The sequence below is a fragment of the Amblyraja radiata genome, chromosome 6 (genome assembly GCF_010909765.2).
Source record: "Amblyraja radiata isolate CabotCenter1 chromosome 6, sAmbRad1.1.pri, whole genome shotgun sequence".
Taxonomy (NCBI): Eukaryota; Metazoa; Chordata; class Chondrichthyes; order Rajiformes; family Rajidae; genus Amblyraja; species Amblyraja radiata.
Window position 1 is genome coordinate 38,826,523 of NC_045961.1, and position 14,395 is coordinate 38,840,917.

General features: G+C 45.6%; 1 protein-coding gene across 1 annotated transcript in view; it reads right to left on the minus strand.

Moving 5' to 3' along the window:
- The window catches only part of usp35 (ubiquitin specific peptidase 35), a 31,740-nt gene extending 26,172 nt beyond the window's left edge, over nt 1-5,568 (minus strand). Inside the window, exons 1-2 of the mRNA XM_033022555.1 lie at nt 5,418-5,568; nt 3,112-3,805 (exon numbers count right to left, since the gene is read on the minus strand). Of these exons, the coding sequence (XP_032878446.1) occupies nt 3,112-3,793 (682 nt within the window). The 5' untranslated portion in view covers nt 3,794-3,805; nt 5,418-5,568. The remainder of the gene's footprint in view (nt 1-3,111; nt 3,806-5,417) is intronic.
- Nucleotides 5,569-14,395: the final 8,827 nt, after the last annotated feature.

Consider the following 14,395-nt stretch of genomic DNA (forward strand, 5'->3'; position numbering starts at 1 on the left):
GGGGGTGGCACGAGCCCGGCGGGGGTGGCACGAGCCCGGCGGGGGTGGCACGAGCCCGGCGGGGGTGGCACGAGCCCGGCGGGGGTGGCACGAGCCCGGCGGGGGTGGCACGAGCCCGGCGGGGGTGGCACGAGCCCGGCGGGGGTGGCACGAGCCCGGCGGGGGTGGCACGAGCCCGGCGGGGGTGGCACGAGCCCAGCGGGGGTGGCATGGGGTGTGGGGGGGGAAGATGGCTTGGGGAGAGGCAAGGGGAGCGGGCTCCGCCGCAGCGGCGTCTGGGTTACAGCCATTGGGTTCAGATTCAGCCACTCTTGCCCGGCGACGGGAGAACAGAGAACTGTCCGTTTCCAAAGTGGAAACGTTGATTTTTTTTCGGATTTTTTTTTTTTTTGGTGATTTTTTCTTGGGAGGGGAAAAAAGGGGGGTGCGGTCGCACCCAACGCACCCCCCCCCCCCTTTCGGACAGCCATGCATAACATTGTGGCCTGTTAAACCAAGCTACTGCACCGACCTAGTCATTGAAGTGAAAAATCTGGACAGTGGTTCCAAAAGTAAAAAGGTACATGTTTTAGTGTCCAGTATAGGAAATGGTGTACTCAATATGATACTTCAAGTTTAGAAACAAGAAACTTAATGTTACGTTAGCTGGAAAGGGTCAGAAGATTGCTATTAAAGTCAAGATTGGTGCAGTACATAAGCAGTCGGATTTAAATGGGATTTCCCGGCACTGAAGAGGGCACCAATTAGGCAAAAGCATGATGCACATGTATGGATCACATAACATATGGCAACATAATCAGCCTATTACCACAAAGGTCACAGACCAAATCATATTTGCGATCAAGGTTCTACTCAAAAAGATCTTCAACTAGTTATTGAAATTGAGTAATTTCACTCTAACTCCTACCATCCTACATTACCAACCCAGTGTAAATATTTCAATTAATTGATGCTCAGTGTTTGAGACTGGGAGAAAAAAATTCAGGTAAAAAAAAGTTCACAGCAATTAGGTCACAGGTCACTTGATTATCACATAGTAGTGGATGATATTTGACAAACATGCCCATCTTTCTTTACTTAACACAGAAGTAACAATCAATGCAACAATCAATTGATTGGTTTATGGAAAGGCACAGGCCATATCTGTGATAGGAAAATATGTAATTCAAGTTCAAGTGAGTTTATTGTCATGTGTCCTTGATAGGACAATGAAATTCTTGCTTTGCTTCAGCACAACAGAACATAGTAGGCATTGACCACAAAACACATGAAAAAATAAACTGATAAAGTGCAAATAACAGATAATGGGTAATTAATGTTCAGAGTTTTGTCCGAGCCAGGTTCAATGGCTGTGGGGATGTAGCTATTCCTGAACTATTCTTGACAACAAGATAACAATCACCTCCTCTAAACAATATCATATTCAGATAAAATTAATGCTAACACTTTGTAATCAGAATTTAGTATTACAGTCTACTCTCATTATTACAGACCTCTTTATAAAGGCGTCCTTTCATATCGGGAACAAAGGACAGAGTTTGTTGACATTGTTCCATTGACTCAGAATAAAAAGTTACCATATCTAAGATTACCACACAGCAAGCTCATCTATAAAAAGCAAATGAAATTAAAGTATGTTATTTATTTATTTACAATGTTTAAAATGTATATCCTTTCCTTTTCAGTGTGTCTTGTTTAGTGTGTTTTCCGAATACTATATATTTACCCCCCTCACTCGGTAATGCCAGGCAATTGGCAATAATGGACACCATTCCTTCACTTTCTCTAATGTTTTTAGATTGGGATTGCAATCTCAGTTAGAAAGAAGAAAATTATGCACCATGTTTCACCATCACATTGTAGGAAGCACCTTACATTGCAGTTGGTTACAAGTTAAAATTCATTGCATAATATTTTATGTTTGTGATGAAAGCCAGGTAATGGCACATCTATTTAGCATGAGAATACAAGGCAAAAATAAATGGAACAGTATTACACAGTAAAAGATAGGCTTGTACACGCTAGAATTCAGAAGATTGAGGGGGGATCTTATAGAAACGTACAAAATTCTTAAGGGGTTGGACAGGCTAGATGCAGGAAGAATATTCCCGATGTTGGGGAAGTCCAGAACTAGGGGTCACAGTTTAAGGATAAGAGGGAAGTCTTTTAGGACCGAGATGAGAAAATCATTTTTTACACTGAGAGTGGTGAATCTGTGGAATTCTCTGCCACAGAAGGTAGTTGAGGCCAGTTCATTGGCTATATTTAAGAGGGAGTTAGATGTGGCCCTTGTGGCTAAAGGGATCAGGGGGTATGGAGAGAAGGCAGGGATGGGATACCGAGTTGGACGACCAGCCATGATCATATCGAATGGCGGTGCAGGCTCGAAGGGCCGAATGGCCTACTCCTGCACCTATTTTCTATGTTTCTATAGGTCACGAAAGAAAAGAACCTCTTGCTACATACAATGTTTTTAGTTTTAGTGTAGGGTTTACCATCCTAAAAAACCCCCGAATATCCCATAAACCAGAATAATCAATTGTTCATCTGACACGAGCTGTTACATTCAATAACAACTACAGCTATTTTTGCTTTGTAGACTCAACCATGTTGGAAATTATTACTTTTTGTTTAAAATGGTACTAATGTGTGGCGAGTTGCTCTTACGCATGCATCTCATGGGTGCTCTCTTGGCAGCATACATTATTTGCCATTGTAAATAACACTAAAAACTGGCATTAAGCTACAAGCTGTCATGACTATTGTCATCCCTTTCAACAGAGCTGCTGTGGAGGCAAGAGCCTCAACATTAAGTTTGTACATTGTACAACTGAGAACTGTGAATTCATCCAGTACCCAATCCCAGCCAAATCAGTAGAGTGATGCTGAGATGAGAAAAACATTCCCCAGAGGAAGGAACAGAAATAAAAGGCGGCTGATATTTTTATTCCGAGCTCAATGTTTCCAAGTTTAGCATGCAGAAGTATAGGCCACAATGCCAAGCAGATTGGCCTGCAAGCAGTGAAGGCTATAGCATCTGGAGTGGGGAGATGAAGGGGAAAACAAAGTCAATAACCATTTCTTTAAAATTAAAATGTGCATTTTCCTTACCAGTTGATGAAGTAACAGTGAACAGCTCCCGCAACGTGGGAATTATAGCTGTAGTTTGTGTCCACCAGATTTGCTGGAACAATCCGCTTACTTTGTTCACTTGATCCAGGAATTTCACAATTTCATCTTCGTCTTGTGATGTGCATTGGAACTGGCCTATACATCTAACAAGTTGCTGGCAGAACACCACTTGAAACTTTCCATTAGGAATGCACTGAGGATATTCAGCAAGTAGTTTACAAACACAGGCACAGAGCTTTGATCCAGGTTTCTCACACACTATGCGGAGAAGCTCAATCTGAAGGGCATGAAATGTTTCATCGACAGAAGTATTACCTTGAATATATTTTAACCCTAGATGAATGTACTCCAAAATATCACTGCTCCTTTTGCTCAGTGTTCCATAACCATCTTGCAACAGTTTCAAGATAAATTTTACATTGAAAAAAATCTCAAAATCTGCAGTGTGGTTCTGGGCAAAAGCTTCTAGAACCTCCTTGCCGACATCCTTTTGGAACTGTGTGTCACCCGACAGAATGAATTTTGTAGACAACTCAAACATAGCCATACACTGCTTATGGTCGAGAGGTTCTTTTGCTGCTTCTTTAATTCGTTTTACATGCTTCATAGAAGTTGGATGGTGGGACAACATCTTGTCCATGTTTTCTAAAATTTTATCCATGTTTTTTCAATCCTAAAAACAAGTCAATATTAATTAGAATTAGAATTTCACTATATAAAATCTAGAAGAAAATCCCACCCATAGGATACTCATACATGCATTTCAAAATGTTCTTTCAATACAGTCAGACAATACTCTCAAATATGCTAGCACTGATGCAAAGATACAACGCTATGTCACATGGTTGATGGTGATGTGATCTGAAACATGGCACATGCTATATCTAATATTTAACCCTCAGATGGTTTTAATGTTGTTGTGCAGATGGATTAATAAAGTTTTGTGTTTTAAAATCATACTAGTCCACATATGCCTATGACAATTTCTATTTTTATTGCTTGGTGTCCAGTTTTGGGCACCATGTTATAGGAAAGAAATTGTCAAGTTTAAAAAGGTTCAGAAAAGATTTACAAGGATGTTGCCACGACTTGAGGGCATGAGCTTTTGGGAGAGGTTGAGTAGGCTGGTCTCTATTCCATGGAGCACAGGAGGATGGGGGGGGGTCATAGAGGTATACAAAATCATGCGAGGCATAGATCGGATCGATGCACAGTCTCTTGCCCAGAGCAGGGGAATAGAGGACCAAAGAACTGGTCCAAGGTGAAGGGAAAAAGATTTAATAGGAATCAGAGGGGTAACTTTTTCACACAAATGGTGGTGGGTGTATGGAACAAGCTGCCAAAGGAGATAGTGGAGGCTGGGACTATCCCAACTGTAACGGCAAATTTCCAACTCTTCCAGTGTCCAACTTTTCGTTGCCGTTACTACACAGGTAAGTAGGAGTGATCTTATACAGACCAAATAGAACAGATTTTCAAATTGTTCTTTCCAGGTTAATTGGTTCTTTATTGAAGCAGTTGTACAAACAAAAAGATGAACGTGCCAGGTTTTCTTTATTCTGCATACAAGTTGTAGCTAGCTGTTCTCCCCAGTCTGGTGAGAACTATATACTCTCCACCCCTGTGCCTGGTCTGATCTCTCCCTGTCCACTATGCCCATATGTATACACCCATCTGTGCATCTAATGACGACCCCCAAGTGCCCAAAATAATACTGTAAGACATATCGAGACAAAACAATATAATATGGCAACAGTAGCTAGCCTAGACATAAATGGCTCCTTCGCCAACATTTAAGAGACAGACAGGTACGTGGATAGGACAGGTTCACAGGGATATAGACCAAGCGCAGGCAAGTGGGACTAGTGTAGCTGGAACATTGCTGGCCGGTGTGGGCAAGTTGGGCTAAGAGCCCGTTTCCATACTGTATCACTATGACTCTATGGCTGTTGCTTCTACGGGCAGGACAGCAGATAAATATATACTATTATGCTGCAGTATCAATGTCAAACTACAGCAAGTAAGAATTCTGTCCGTTACATGTGACAATCCCGGCGATGTCTGTGCACTTGATTGAACGCCGCTTACTCAGCGCCAGGGAGCAGTCACTGCTGATTACTAACTATAGCAGCAGATAATAGCAGCTATAGCAACAGAGGCAGGCAGCCGGGCAGGCAGCGGTCCCCAACTCCTCGCCGAGCCCCGATGGGCAGCGGGTGGGCTTTGACCACCCGTCCCTCCAGCCACCTCCTCCAGCCACCTCCACAAGCCACCTACCTACCCACCTTCACATGGGTGTTTAGCGGTCGCAGAGGAGGGGAAGACATTAACGTCAGCGAGTTCCTCCCACGGCCTGAAACCCGACCACAAGTCCGTGACCGTCGCCACTGAAACCACACAGTCCAAAGCTGCCGTTGTCCCGCGCGTGCGGCTTTAAATCAGAACGTTCCCTTGCGTTCAGCCCGCGCCGCGCGCGCTCCCGCTCCAGCCAATCAGGACACGGTTGGTGAACATGCCCCGCCCATGAATGTCTTAGCAACCAATCGACGCGTGCCCCGCCCCTGCAGCCCCGCCCCCTCGTGGCCGCGCATCCCGAACCCCCGCCCCCATGGCCGCGCCCCCTATAGCCCCGCCCCCTCTCCTGTGGCCGCGCCTCCTCCCCCATGGCCGCGCCCCCCGTAGCCCCGCCCCCTCTCCTGTGGCCGCGCCCCCGCCCCCTCTCCTGTGGAATACAGGGGTTACAGGGTTTCCTTTATTGTCATTCAGACCGAAGTCTGAACGAAATTTCGTGCCTGCAGTCATACATACATACAATACAATAAAAGAACAACAATAAACACATATTAACATCCACCACAGTGAGTTTCCACATAGCACCTTTCTCACATGGTGGATGGGCCAAAAGTCTTAGGGCTGCAGTCTCTTCCCTTCCTCTTCTCTCTCTGCGCTGAGGCGATACCCTCCACGGGCGATGTATGCAAACAGTCCCGCGGGCTTCAACACCGCGGCCCTGGGTTGGCTCGAAGCCGCCGTCCACCAGTTCCTGCTGACAACAGCCACTGGCCCGCGGCCGAACCCGGACTCAGGTCACCGCCGCCAGAACGCCATCCCGCCACCGGTCTCACCGTTCCAGCCCCGAGCCGGATCGCCCTCACGTGAGAGCGTTACTGTCACAACCTCGCGCCAGGCGCCCGACATCGGGCGCCGCTCCCTCCCTTGGGCTGGGCCAGTCCCAACATGGGCCGCCGCTACTCCCTCGGGCTGGGAGCGCTCCCACCTCCCCGAGCTCGGCCACTCCGAGGCGCACCCGTTCCTTCCCTGGGCGGCAGGCCGCCCCCCGGGAGCGTCACAGCCCTACCACGGGAACTCCCTGTTCCCACGAAAGCGAGCCCAGGGTGAGTCCTGGCGGGCTCTGCCTCCTGAGCCTCGAGGTCGCCAGCTCCGCCATTAGGCCTCAGCGCAGACGGAGGCAGAGAAGGGGAATACGACAAAAAAGTCGCATTCCCCCGCAGGGGGAGACAGCAAGCCCCGTTTCAACCCCCCCCCCCCCCCAAAACACAAACTAAAAAAACAAAAACTGGACTAGCCAAAACGAAATAAACAACACAAAAAAAGCAAAAACAAACGGACTGCAGGTGAGCCGCTGCTGCCAGGGCAGCGCCGCCACTTCCGGAATATGAGGTGCTGTTCCTCCAATTTCCGGTGTTGCTCACTCTGGCCATGGAGGAGACCCAGGACAGAGAGGTCGGATGGGGAGTGGGAGGGGGAGTTGAAGTGCTGAGCCACCGGGAGGTCAGGTAGGTTCTTGCGGACCGAGCGGAGGTGTTCGGCGAAACGATCGCCCAACCTCCGCTTAGTCTCACCGATGTAGATCAGCTGACATCTAGAGCAGCAGACGCAGTAGATGAGGTTGGAGGAGATACAGGTGAAACTCTGTCGCACCTGGAACGACTGCTTGGGTCCTTGAATGGATTCGAGGGGGGAGGTAAAGGGACAGGTGTTGCATATCTTGCGGTTGCAACGGAAAGTGCCCGGGGAGGGGGTGGTACGGCAGGGAAGGGAAGAATTGACAAGAGATCTTTGGTTGTCAGAACCATATGGAAGGTTCATGCAGCTCTGCCCATCTCATGCTCCGTCAGCGGCGTTAAAAGCAAACAAAAAAGATCATGCTGGAAAGCTGAAATCAAGACACGAAATGCGCAGCTGGAGAGCGAAACAGTTCGAGAAGTATCTGTATATAGAGAAACAGAAGGTCGCAACGTGTGCTCCCACAGCACTTAAGTTCCATCCGCACAGAAAGGAGTTTGCTGTTATTGTCACTTTAATTCGCCATTCCACACTCGTTCTCACCTTTCGGTCTGGCTTCCCTTACTGCTTTAACAAGACCCATCGCCTAAATGTGCTCTTTAATTCTTGATTCCAGCAATTTATAGCAACTCGCTTTCTCTGCTCTGCTATCCATCCGTAATATCAACACGGCTTTCGTCCTCTCTCTCTACCAATAGTATCTGCTGTGGTCGGCATTTCTTGCATCCTTGACCAAGATTTGACTGCTTAGTATATATATTTTTTCACTAACTCTCCTCACGAACTATCAATTAGATGGCTTCATCAATAGTATATCCCACAGAAACTCTGGTCTGGGCCTATCCTATCCTATCCATGCTCTTTGCTCCTTAAAACAAACCTATTTTCTCTTTTCCCCAGGTCTGACAAAGGGCCTTTGATCTGAAGCATTTACCATATTTCGCTTCTCAGATATTGCTTGACCTACTGACTGTTCCCAGCATTTTGTTTTCTTCATTGCAATAACTTAGCTATCCCTGCCTTCCTCAGCAATCAGATTCCTTACTTTCATATATTTGTGCAGCTCCTGAATTTGTGCAAATGACTGAATCAGCCTCTACTACTCCCCATGACATTACAATACAGAACCCAAACTATTTGCTGCAGATAAGATTTTTTCTCAGTCAATTTTTGGTTCTTTAACAAATTACCTTCATCCTATATCCCCCAGACTTTTCTGTCAATGAGAGCAGTTTCTCTCTACCTACTCTCAAATTTGCAAGCTCCTCTGTCCCAAGGGTAAAAAAACCCAGATTGTCTATTCTACCCACACATCTAAAGTTCCTTTTCCTAGGAATAGAAACATAGAAACATAGAAAATAGGTGCAGGAGTAGGCCATTCGGCCCTTCGAGCCTGCACCGCCATTCAATATGATCATGGCTGATCATCCAACTCAGTATCCTGTACCTGCCTTCTCTCCATACCCCCTGATCCCTTTAGCCACAAGGGCCACATCTAACTCCCTCTTAAATATAGCCAATGAACTGGCCTCAACTACCTTCTGCGGGAGAGAATTCCACAGATTCACCACTCTCTGTGTGAAAAAAGTTTTCCTCATCTCGGTCCTAAAAGATTTCCCCTTTATCCTTAAACTGTGACCCCTTGTTCTGGACTTCCCCAACATCGGGAACAATCTTCCTGCATCTAGCCTGTCCAACCCCTTAAGAATTTTGTACGTTTCTATAAGATCCCCCCTCAATCTTCTAAATTCTAGCGAGTACAAACCGAGTCTATCCAGTCTTTCTTCATATGAAAGTCCTGACATCCCAGGAATCAGTCTGGTGAACCTTCTCTGTACTCCCTCTATGAATCATTTTAGAAAATCTGTTTTGCATCATCTCTAAAGCTATTCATAAACGTTTTTGGTGTCCAAAACTGGATACAATATTCCAACATTTTAGTGCGACTTGGTTGCTCATGTACTCTGTGCCTTTATTTATAAAGTCTAACATTACATATATTTTCAACCACCTTCTCAATCAATTTTGCCACTTTCAATAATGCACATATAGCCACGTTTCTGTTTTTGTTGTCCTTTTAGAACCCTAAAGATTTTTTCACTCTACCACCAGCTCCAGTGTATTTTATTCACCAAATGCCAAAGCCTACACTCCATGACTAAATAATAATAATAATAATAATAATATAATAATATATCTTTTATTGTCATTGCACGTCAGTGCAACGAGATTTAGTATGCAGCTCCACTGATGTACAAGAAAGGTAAATAAATACAATACATAAATAAACAAGCTGAATTGATTGACGTGACCATCTGAGGGAGACTGTCCAAAGGGGTGGGTGGGGGGGCACTCATTAGGGCCGGTTCAGAGCCGCTATAGCTCTTGGGATAAAACTGTTCCTGAGTCTAGAGGTTCGGGCGTAGAAGGCCTTGTAACGTCTGCCGGAGGGAAGTAGTTGAAACAGACCGTGGCAGGGGTGTGATGAGTCCTTATGGATGCTGAGGGCCTTCCTGAGGCACCGCGTGTGGTAGATGCCCTCCAAGGCTGGTAGCTCGGTCCCGATGATCCGCTGCGCTCTGTTGACGACGCGCTGAAGAGCTCTCCTCTCCGCCTCCGTGCAGCTGAGATACCACACAGAGATGCCATACGTTAGTATGCTCTCTGTGGTGCAGCGGTAGAACGTTGTCAGCAGCTGTTGGGGCAGACCAGTCTTTTTTAATGTCCTCAGGAAGAACAGTCGTTGCTGTGCCTTCTTGACCAGCGCGGCGGTGTTTGTGGACCATGTGAGGTCTTCTGAAATGTGAGTGCCCAGAAACTTAAAGCTGGACACTCTCTCCACACTTTCCCCGTAAATGGAGATTGGGGCGTATTCTCCAGAATGGGACCTCCTGAAGTCAATAATCAGCTCCTTGGTCTTGGAGGTGTTTAGTGCCAAGTTGTTATTGGCGCACCAGTCCGCCAGGTTCTGCACCTCCGCTCTGTAGTTTGTTTCATCACCGTTGGTGATCAGCCCAATCACTGTTGTGTCGTCTGCAAACTTCACGATGGTGTTGGTGTCGAATGCAGGGACACAGTCGTGAGTGAAGAGGGAGTAGAAATAAACCACAACAGTACTTTCCAGGCTTTGTCCAACCACTTCTCTCTTCCAGCTTTCTTTCTCCCCTCTACAATCAGTCTGAAGAAGTGTCCCGACCCAAAATTGTTCACCTAAATGCTATCTGACCTGCTGCAGCACTCTGTATCTTCTACCAAACATATAATATATAATATTTAATATATCATATCTTTTATTGTCATTGCACATATGTGCAACGAGATTTGGTATGCAGCTTCCATCCGATGTCATAGCTTAAACAACTAACAAAATTTAGATTTAGATATCCCGAGAAACATGATTTATAAAAAGAACAGTAAAACAGTCAAAACAGTGTAAAGTACAATGTGTCTGCCGGGTCGATGTGCGACGTGACCATCCGAGGGAGACAGTTCATGGGGGCGGGGGGGGGGGGGGGCACTCAGCAGGGCCGGTTCAGAGCAGCTATAGCTCTGGGGATGAAGCTGTTCCTGAGTCTGAAGGTGCGGGCGTAGAAGGCCTTGTAATGTCTGCCGGAAGGTAGGAGTTCGAACAGTCCATTACAAGGGTGTGAGGAGTCTTTGTGAATGCTGACGGCCTTCCTGAGGCACCGTGTGTAGTAGATGCCCTCATAGGCTGGTAGCTGTGTCCCAATAATCTTCTGCACTCTGTGGACGACGCGCTGAAGAGCTCTCCTCTCCGCCTCCGTGCAGCTGAGATACCACACAGAGATGCCATACGTTAGTATGCTCTCTGTGGTGCAACGGTAGAAGGTTGTCAGCAGCTGTTGGGGCAGACCAGTCTTTTTCAGTGTTCTCAGGAAGAACAGTCGTTGCTGTGCCTTCTAGACTAGCGCAGTGGTATTGGTGGACCATGTGAGGTCCTCTGAGATGTGTGTGCCCAGAAACTTAAAGCTGGACACTCTCTCCACACTCTCCGTAGATGGAGATTGGGGTGTATTCCTCATTATGTGTCCTCCTGAAGTCAATAATCAGCTCCTTGATCTTGGAGGTGTTTAGAGACAAGTTGTTACGTGAGCACCAGTCGCCAGGTTCTGCACCTCCGCTCTGTAGTTTGTTTCATCACCGTTGGTGATTAGCCCGATCACCGTTGTGTCGTCTGCAAACTTGACGATGGTGTTGGTGTCGAATGCAGGAACACAGTCGTGTGTGAAGGCATATAATGTGCCTATAACTGGAAATCCAGGGATACCAAGTGTATCAAAATTGTACCAAGTGTATTCCTCAAGTGTATTGAAATGCCAATGACCCAAAGGCTTCACTCCAAGTCACACACACTCACACACAATCACATACATTATTGTTCGCATCCCTGTATCGTATTCCATTTGTCACTCTTCAAGCTCTCCATATCATCCTTTAGTTTTTTTCTCCTTACTGTAATCTTCAAATTTCATTATCATGCCCTCAAATGAATGATATGGAACTCAACTGGTAAGTGTCTTCCAGTTACAAAAACACTTGTTGACCATTACATTAACTTCCTGTAAGTCAATGTTGGATCCAATTTCCCCATTCTTGGCTTTTATTTTGACCTGACCACTGTGTGGGGCCATGTCAAAAGCCTTGTTGAAATCATGTAAATTACATCAACATCACTGCCTTGGCTGATCATCTATGTTAGTTCCGCTATGAATTTGATTAACTTAGATACAACCTACCCTTTGTAAATATATGCTGACCATCTTTTATTTATGTGTGTCTTTCTGAATTAAGATTTACACTGTCCCATCAGTACAGTATAAACCTAATGAATGGTTTACTAATTAATTAATTAATACCAGTGATTAAGGTGATGAATGTTGGACTTGATACCATTTAAAATATGAAAGATGGTTTTAAATTGACCAAATCCACAGAAGTGTCCAACCTATAACACCAGTTTGAAGCCCATTTGAACCTTAGATTTCCAAGTTAACCAAAATAGGCTATTATATTGACCAGACCACCATACGGAAGGTCATGTTTTTATATGGAGAAGATACAAGGTTGTAGACTAAGGCCGCATCAGAGTTAAATATAGTGCACAAATTACATGCAATCTTGTTTAGTTTAAGACATCAGCCATGAATGGATTCTGTAGTGGCAGTGCTAAGGAGCAGCAATTAAATCACAGGCAAAGTATCAGATAATATATGCTGAAGACAACAGTGCTGGGTTTCCTGATGCATAACTGGAGAATATTTTGACTCATCTGGAAATAGATGTCAGACAAATTGTTTGACAGCACAAGGACATTTGCGAGTCGAGAGTGAGCAAATTGAGCTGGAAATGCTCATAGATTTTTGGAAAAGATGCAGGATTGTTCTTTTTTTGTTCACAGCATGCATTTTTCTATTTTAGTACATACTTTATTTTGAAAAATCAGTATTTTAACTATCAAGTGTAATTTATTAAATAAAATAGATCATTTAAAAAAATCATCTTATTTCCAACTATTGTGAGCTTATTTAGTTGTGGCTTTACATGCATGTACAACACATCCATGCCAGAACTCATTCAATATCAACAATTTGCAATCAAATCGCATAGAAATAATTTTGAGATCATTTGAATGGCAATAAAATCTGGTTATGAAAGAAAAATATTTTTTTCAACTGAAATTGCAGGAAATACATCTGAACTTATCAGTGAATGTCAATATGAGGCTTTAAATTATGATTACAAATTCTTTTTGATCATTTTATAAAATTAAAACAATCATAAATCATGGTTCATAATTCTTCCATTGACCTGAAACCTTGTCGCTACACGTTGCTTTACCTCCCCCCTTGACTCCATTCAAGGACCCAAGCAGTCTTTCCAGGTGCGGCAGAGGTTTCCCTGCACCTCCTCCGACCTCATCTATTGCATCCGCTGCTCTAGATGACTCAATAATTAAGTTTGCTGATGACACTGTGGTGGTGGGCCTGATCTCAGACAACGACGAGAAGGCCTACCGGGAGGAGGTGGCTGGTCTAGCACTCTGGTGCCAGGATAACAGCCTCCTCTTGAACATCAAAAAAACGAAGGAGCTGATCATGGACTTTAGGAGGGCACATCATCCGAGGACGTACACTCCATTGAGGATAAATGGGGATCCTGTGGATAGGGTGAACTGTTTTAAATATCTGGGAGTCCACATCTCCGAGGATATGACATGGGCATCACACGCCTCAGCACTCGTGAGTAAGGCAAGGCAGCGCCTTTACCACCTCAGGCAATTGAGGAAATTCAGAGTGTCTCCGAGGATCCTCCAGTGCTTCTACGCAGCGGCGGTGGAAAGCATCTTGTCCGGGAACATTACCATCTGGTTTGGGAATTGCTCTGCCAAGGACAAGAAGGCTCTGCAGAGAGTAGTGCGTTCGGCCGAACGCACTATGGGAACTTCACTTGCCCCCCTGCAGGAACTATACATCAGGAGGTGCAACTCCAGAGCCAACAATATCATGAGAGACCCCTTCCACCCCTGCAACGGACTGTTCCAGCTGCTACGGTCAGGCAAACGCCTCCGTTGCCATACGGTGAGAACGGAGAGGTTGAGAAGGAGTTTCTTCCCAGAGACCATTCGGACTGTAAACGCCTATCTCACCAGGGATTAACTCTACTGAACGTTTTTCCTTCCATTATTTATTATGTAAAAGAATATGTGTGTTATGATTGGGTTTATAGTTTGTTTGGTTGTTTGTCTTTTGCACAAAAGTCCGCGAGCATTGCCACTTTCATTTCACTGCACATCTCGTATGTGTATGTGACAAATAAACTTGACTTGACTTAACTTGAGATGTCAGCTGCTCTACATTGGTGAGACCAAGCGTAGGCTTGGCGATCGCTTCGCCGAACACCTCAGCTCGGTTCGCAATATCCAACCTGATCTCCCGGTGGCTCAGCACTTCAATTCCCCCTCCCATTCTGAATCCGACCTTTCTGTCCTCGGCCTCCTCCATGGCCAGAGTGTGGACCACCGTAAATTGGAGGAGCAGCAGCTCCTATTTCGCCTGACTGTGTGGCTAGGTTCAGCTCCAACTCATTAATTAAGTTTGCTGATGACACTGTGGTGGTGGGCCTGATCTCAGACAACGACGAGAAGGCCTACCGGGAGGAGGTGGCTGGTCTAGCACTCTGGTGCCAGGATAACAGCCTCCTCTTGAACATCAAAAAAACGAAGGAGCTGATCATGGACTTTAGGAGGGCAAATCATCCGAGGACGTACACTCCATTGAGGATAAATGGGGATCCTGTGGATAGGGTGAACTGTTTTAAATATCTGGGAGTCCACATCTCCGAGGATATGACATAGGCATCACACGCCTCAGCATTCGTGAGTAAGGCAAGGCAGCGCCTTTACCACCTCAGGCAATTGAGGAAATTCAGAGTGTCT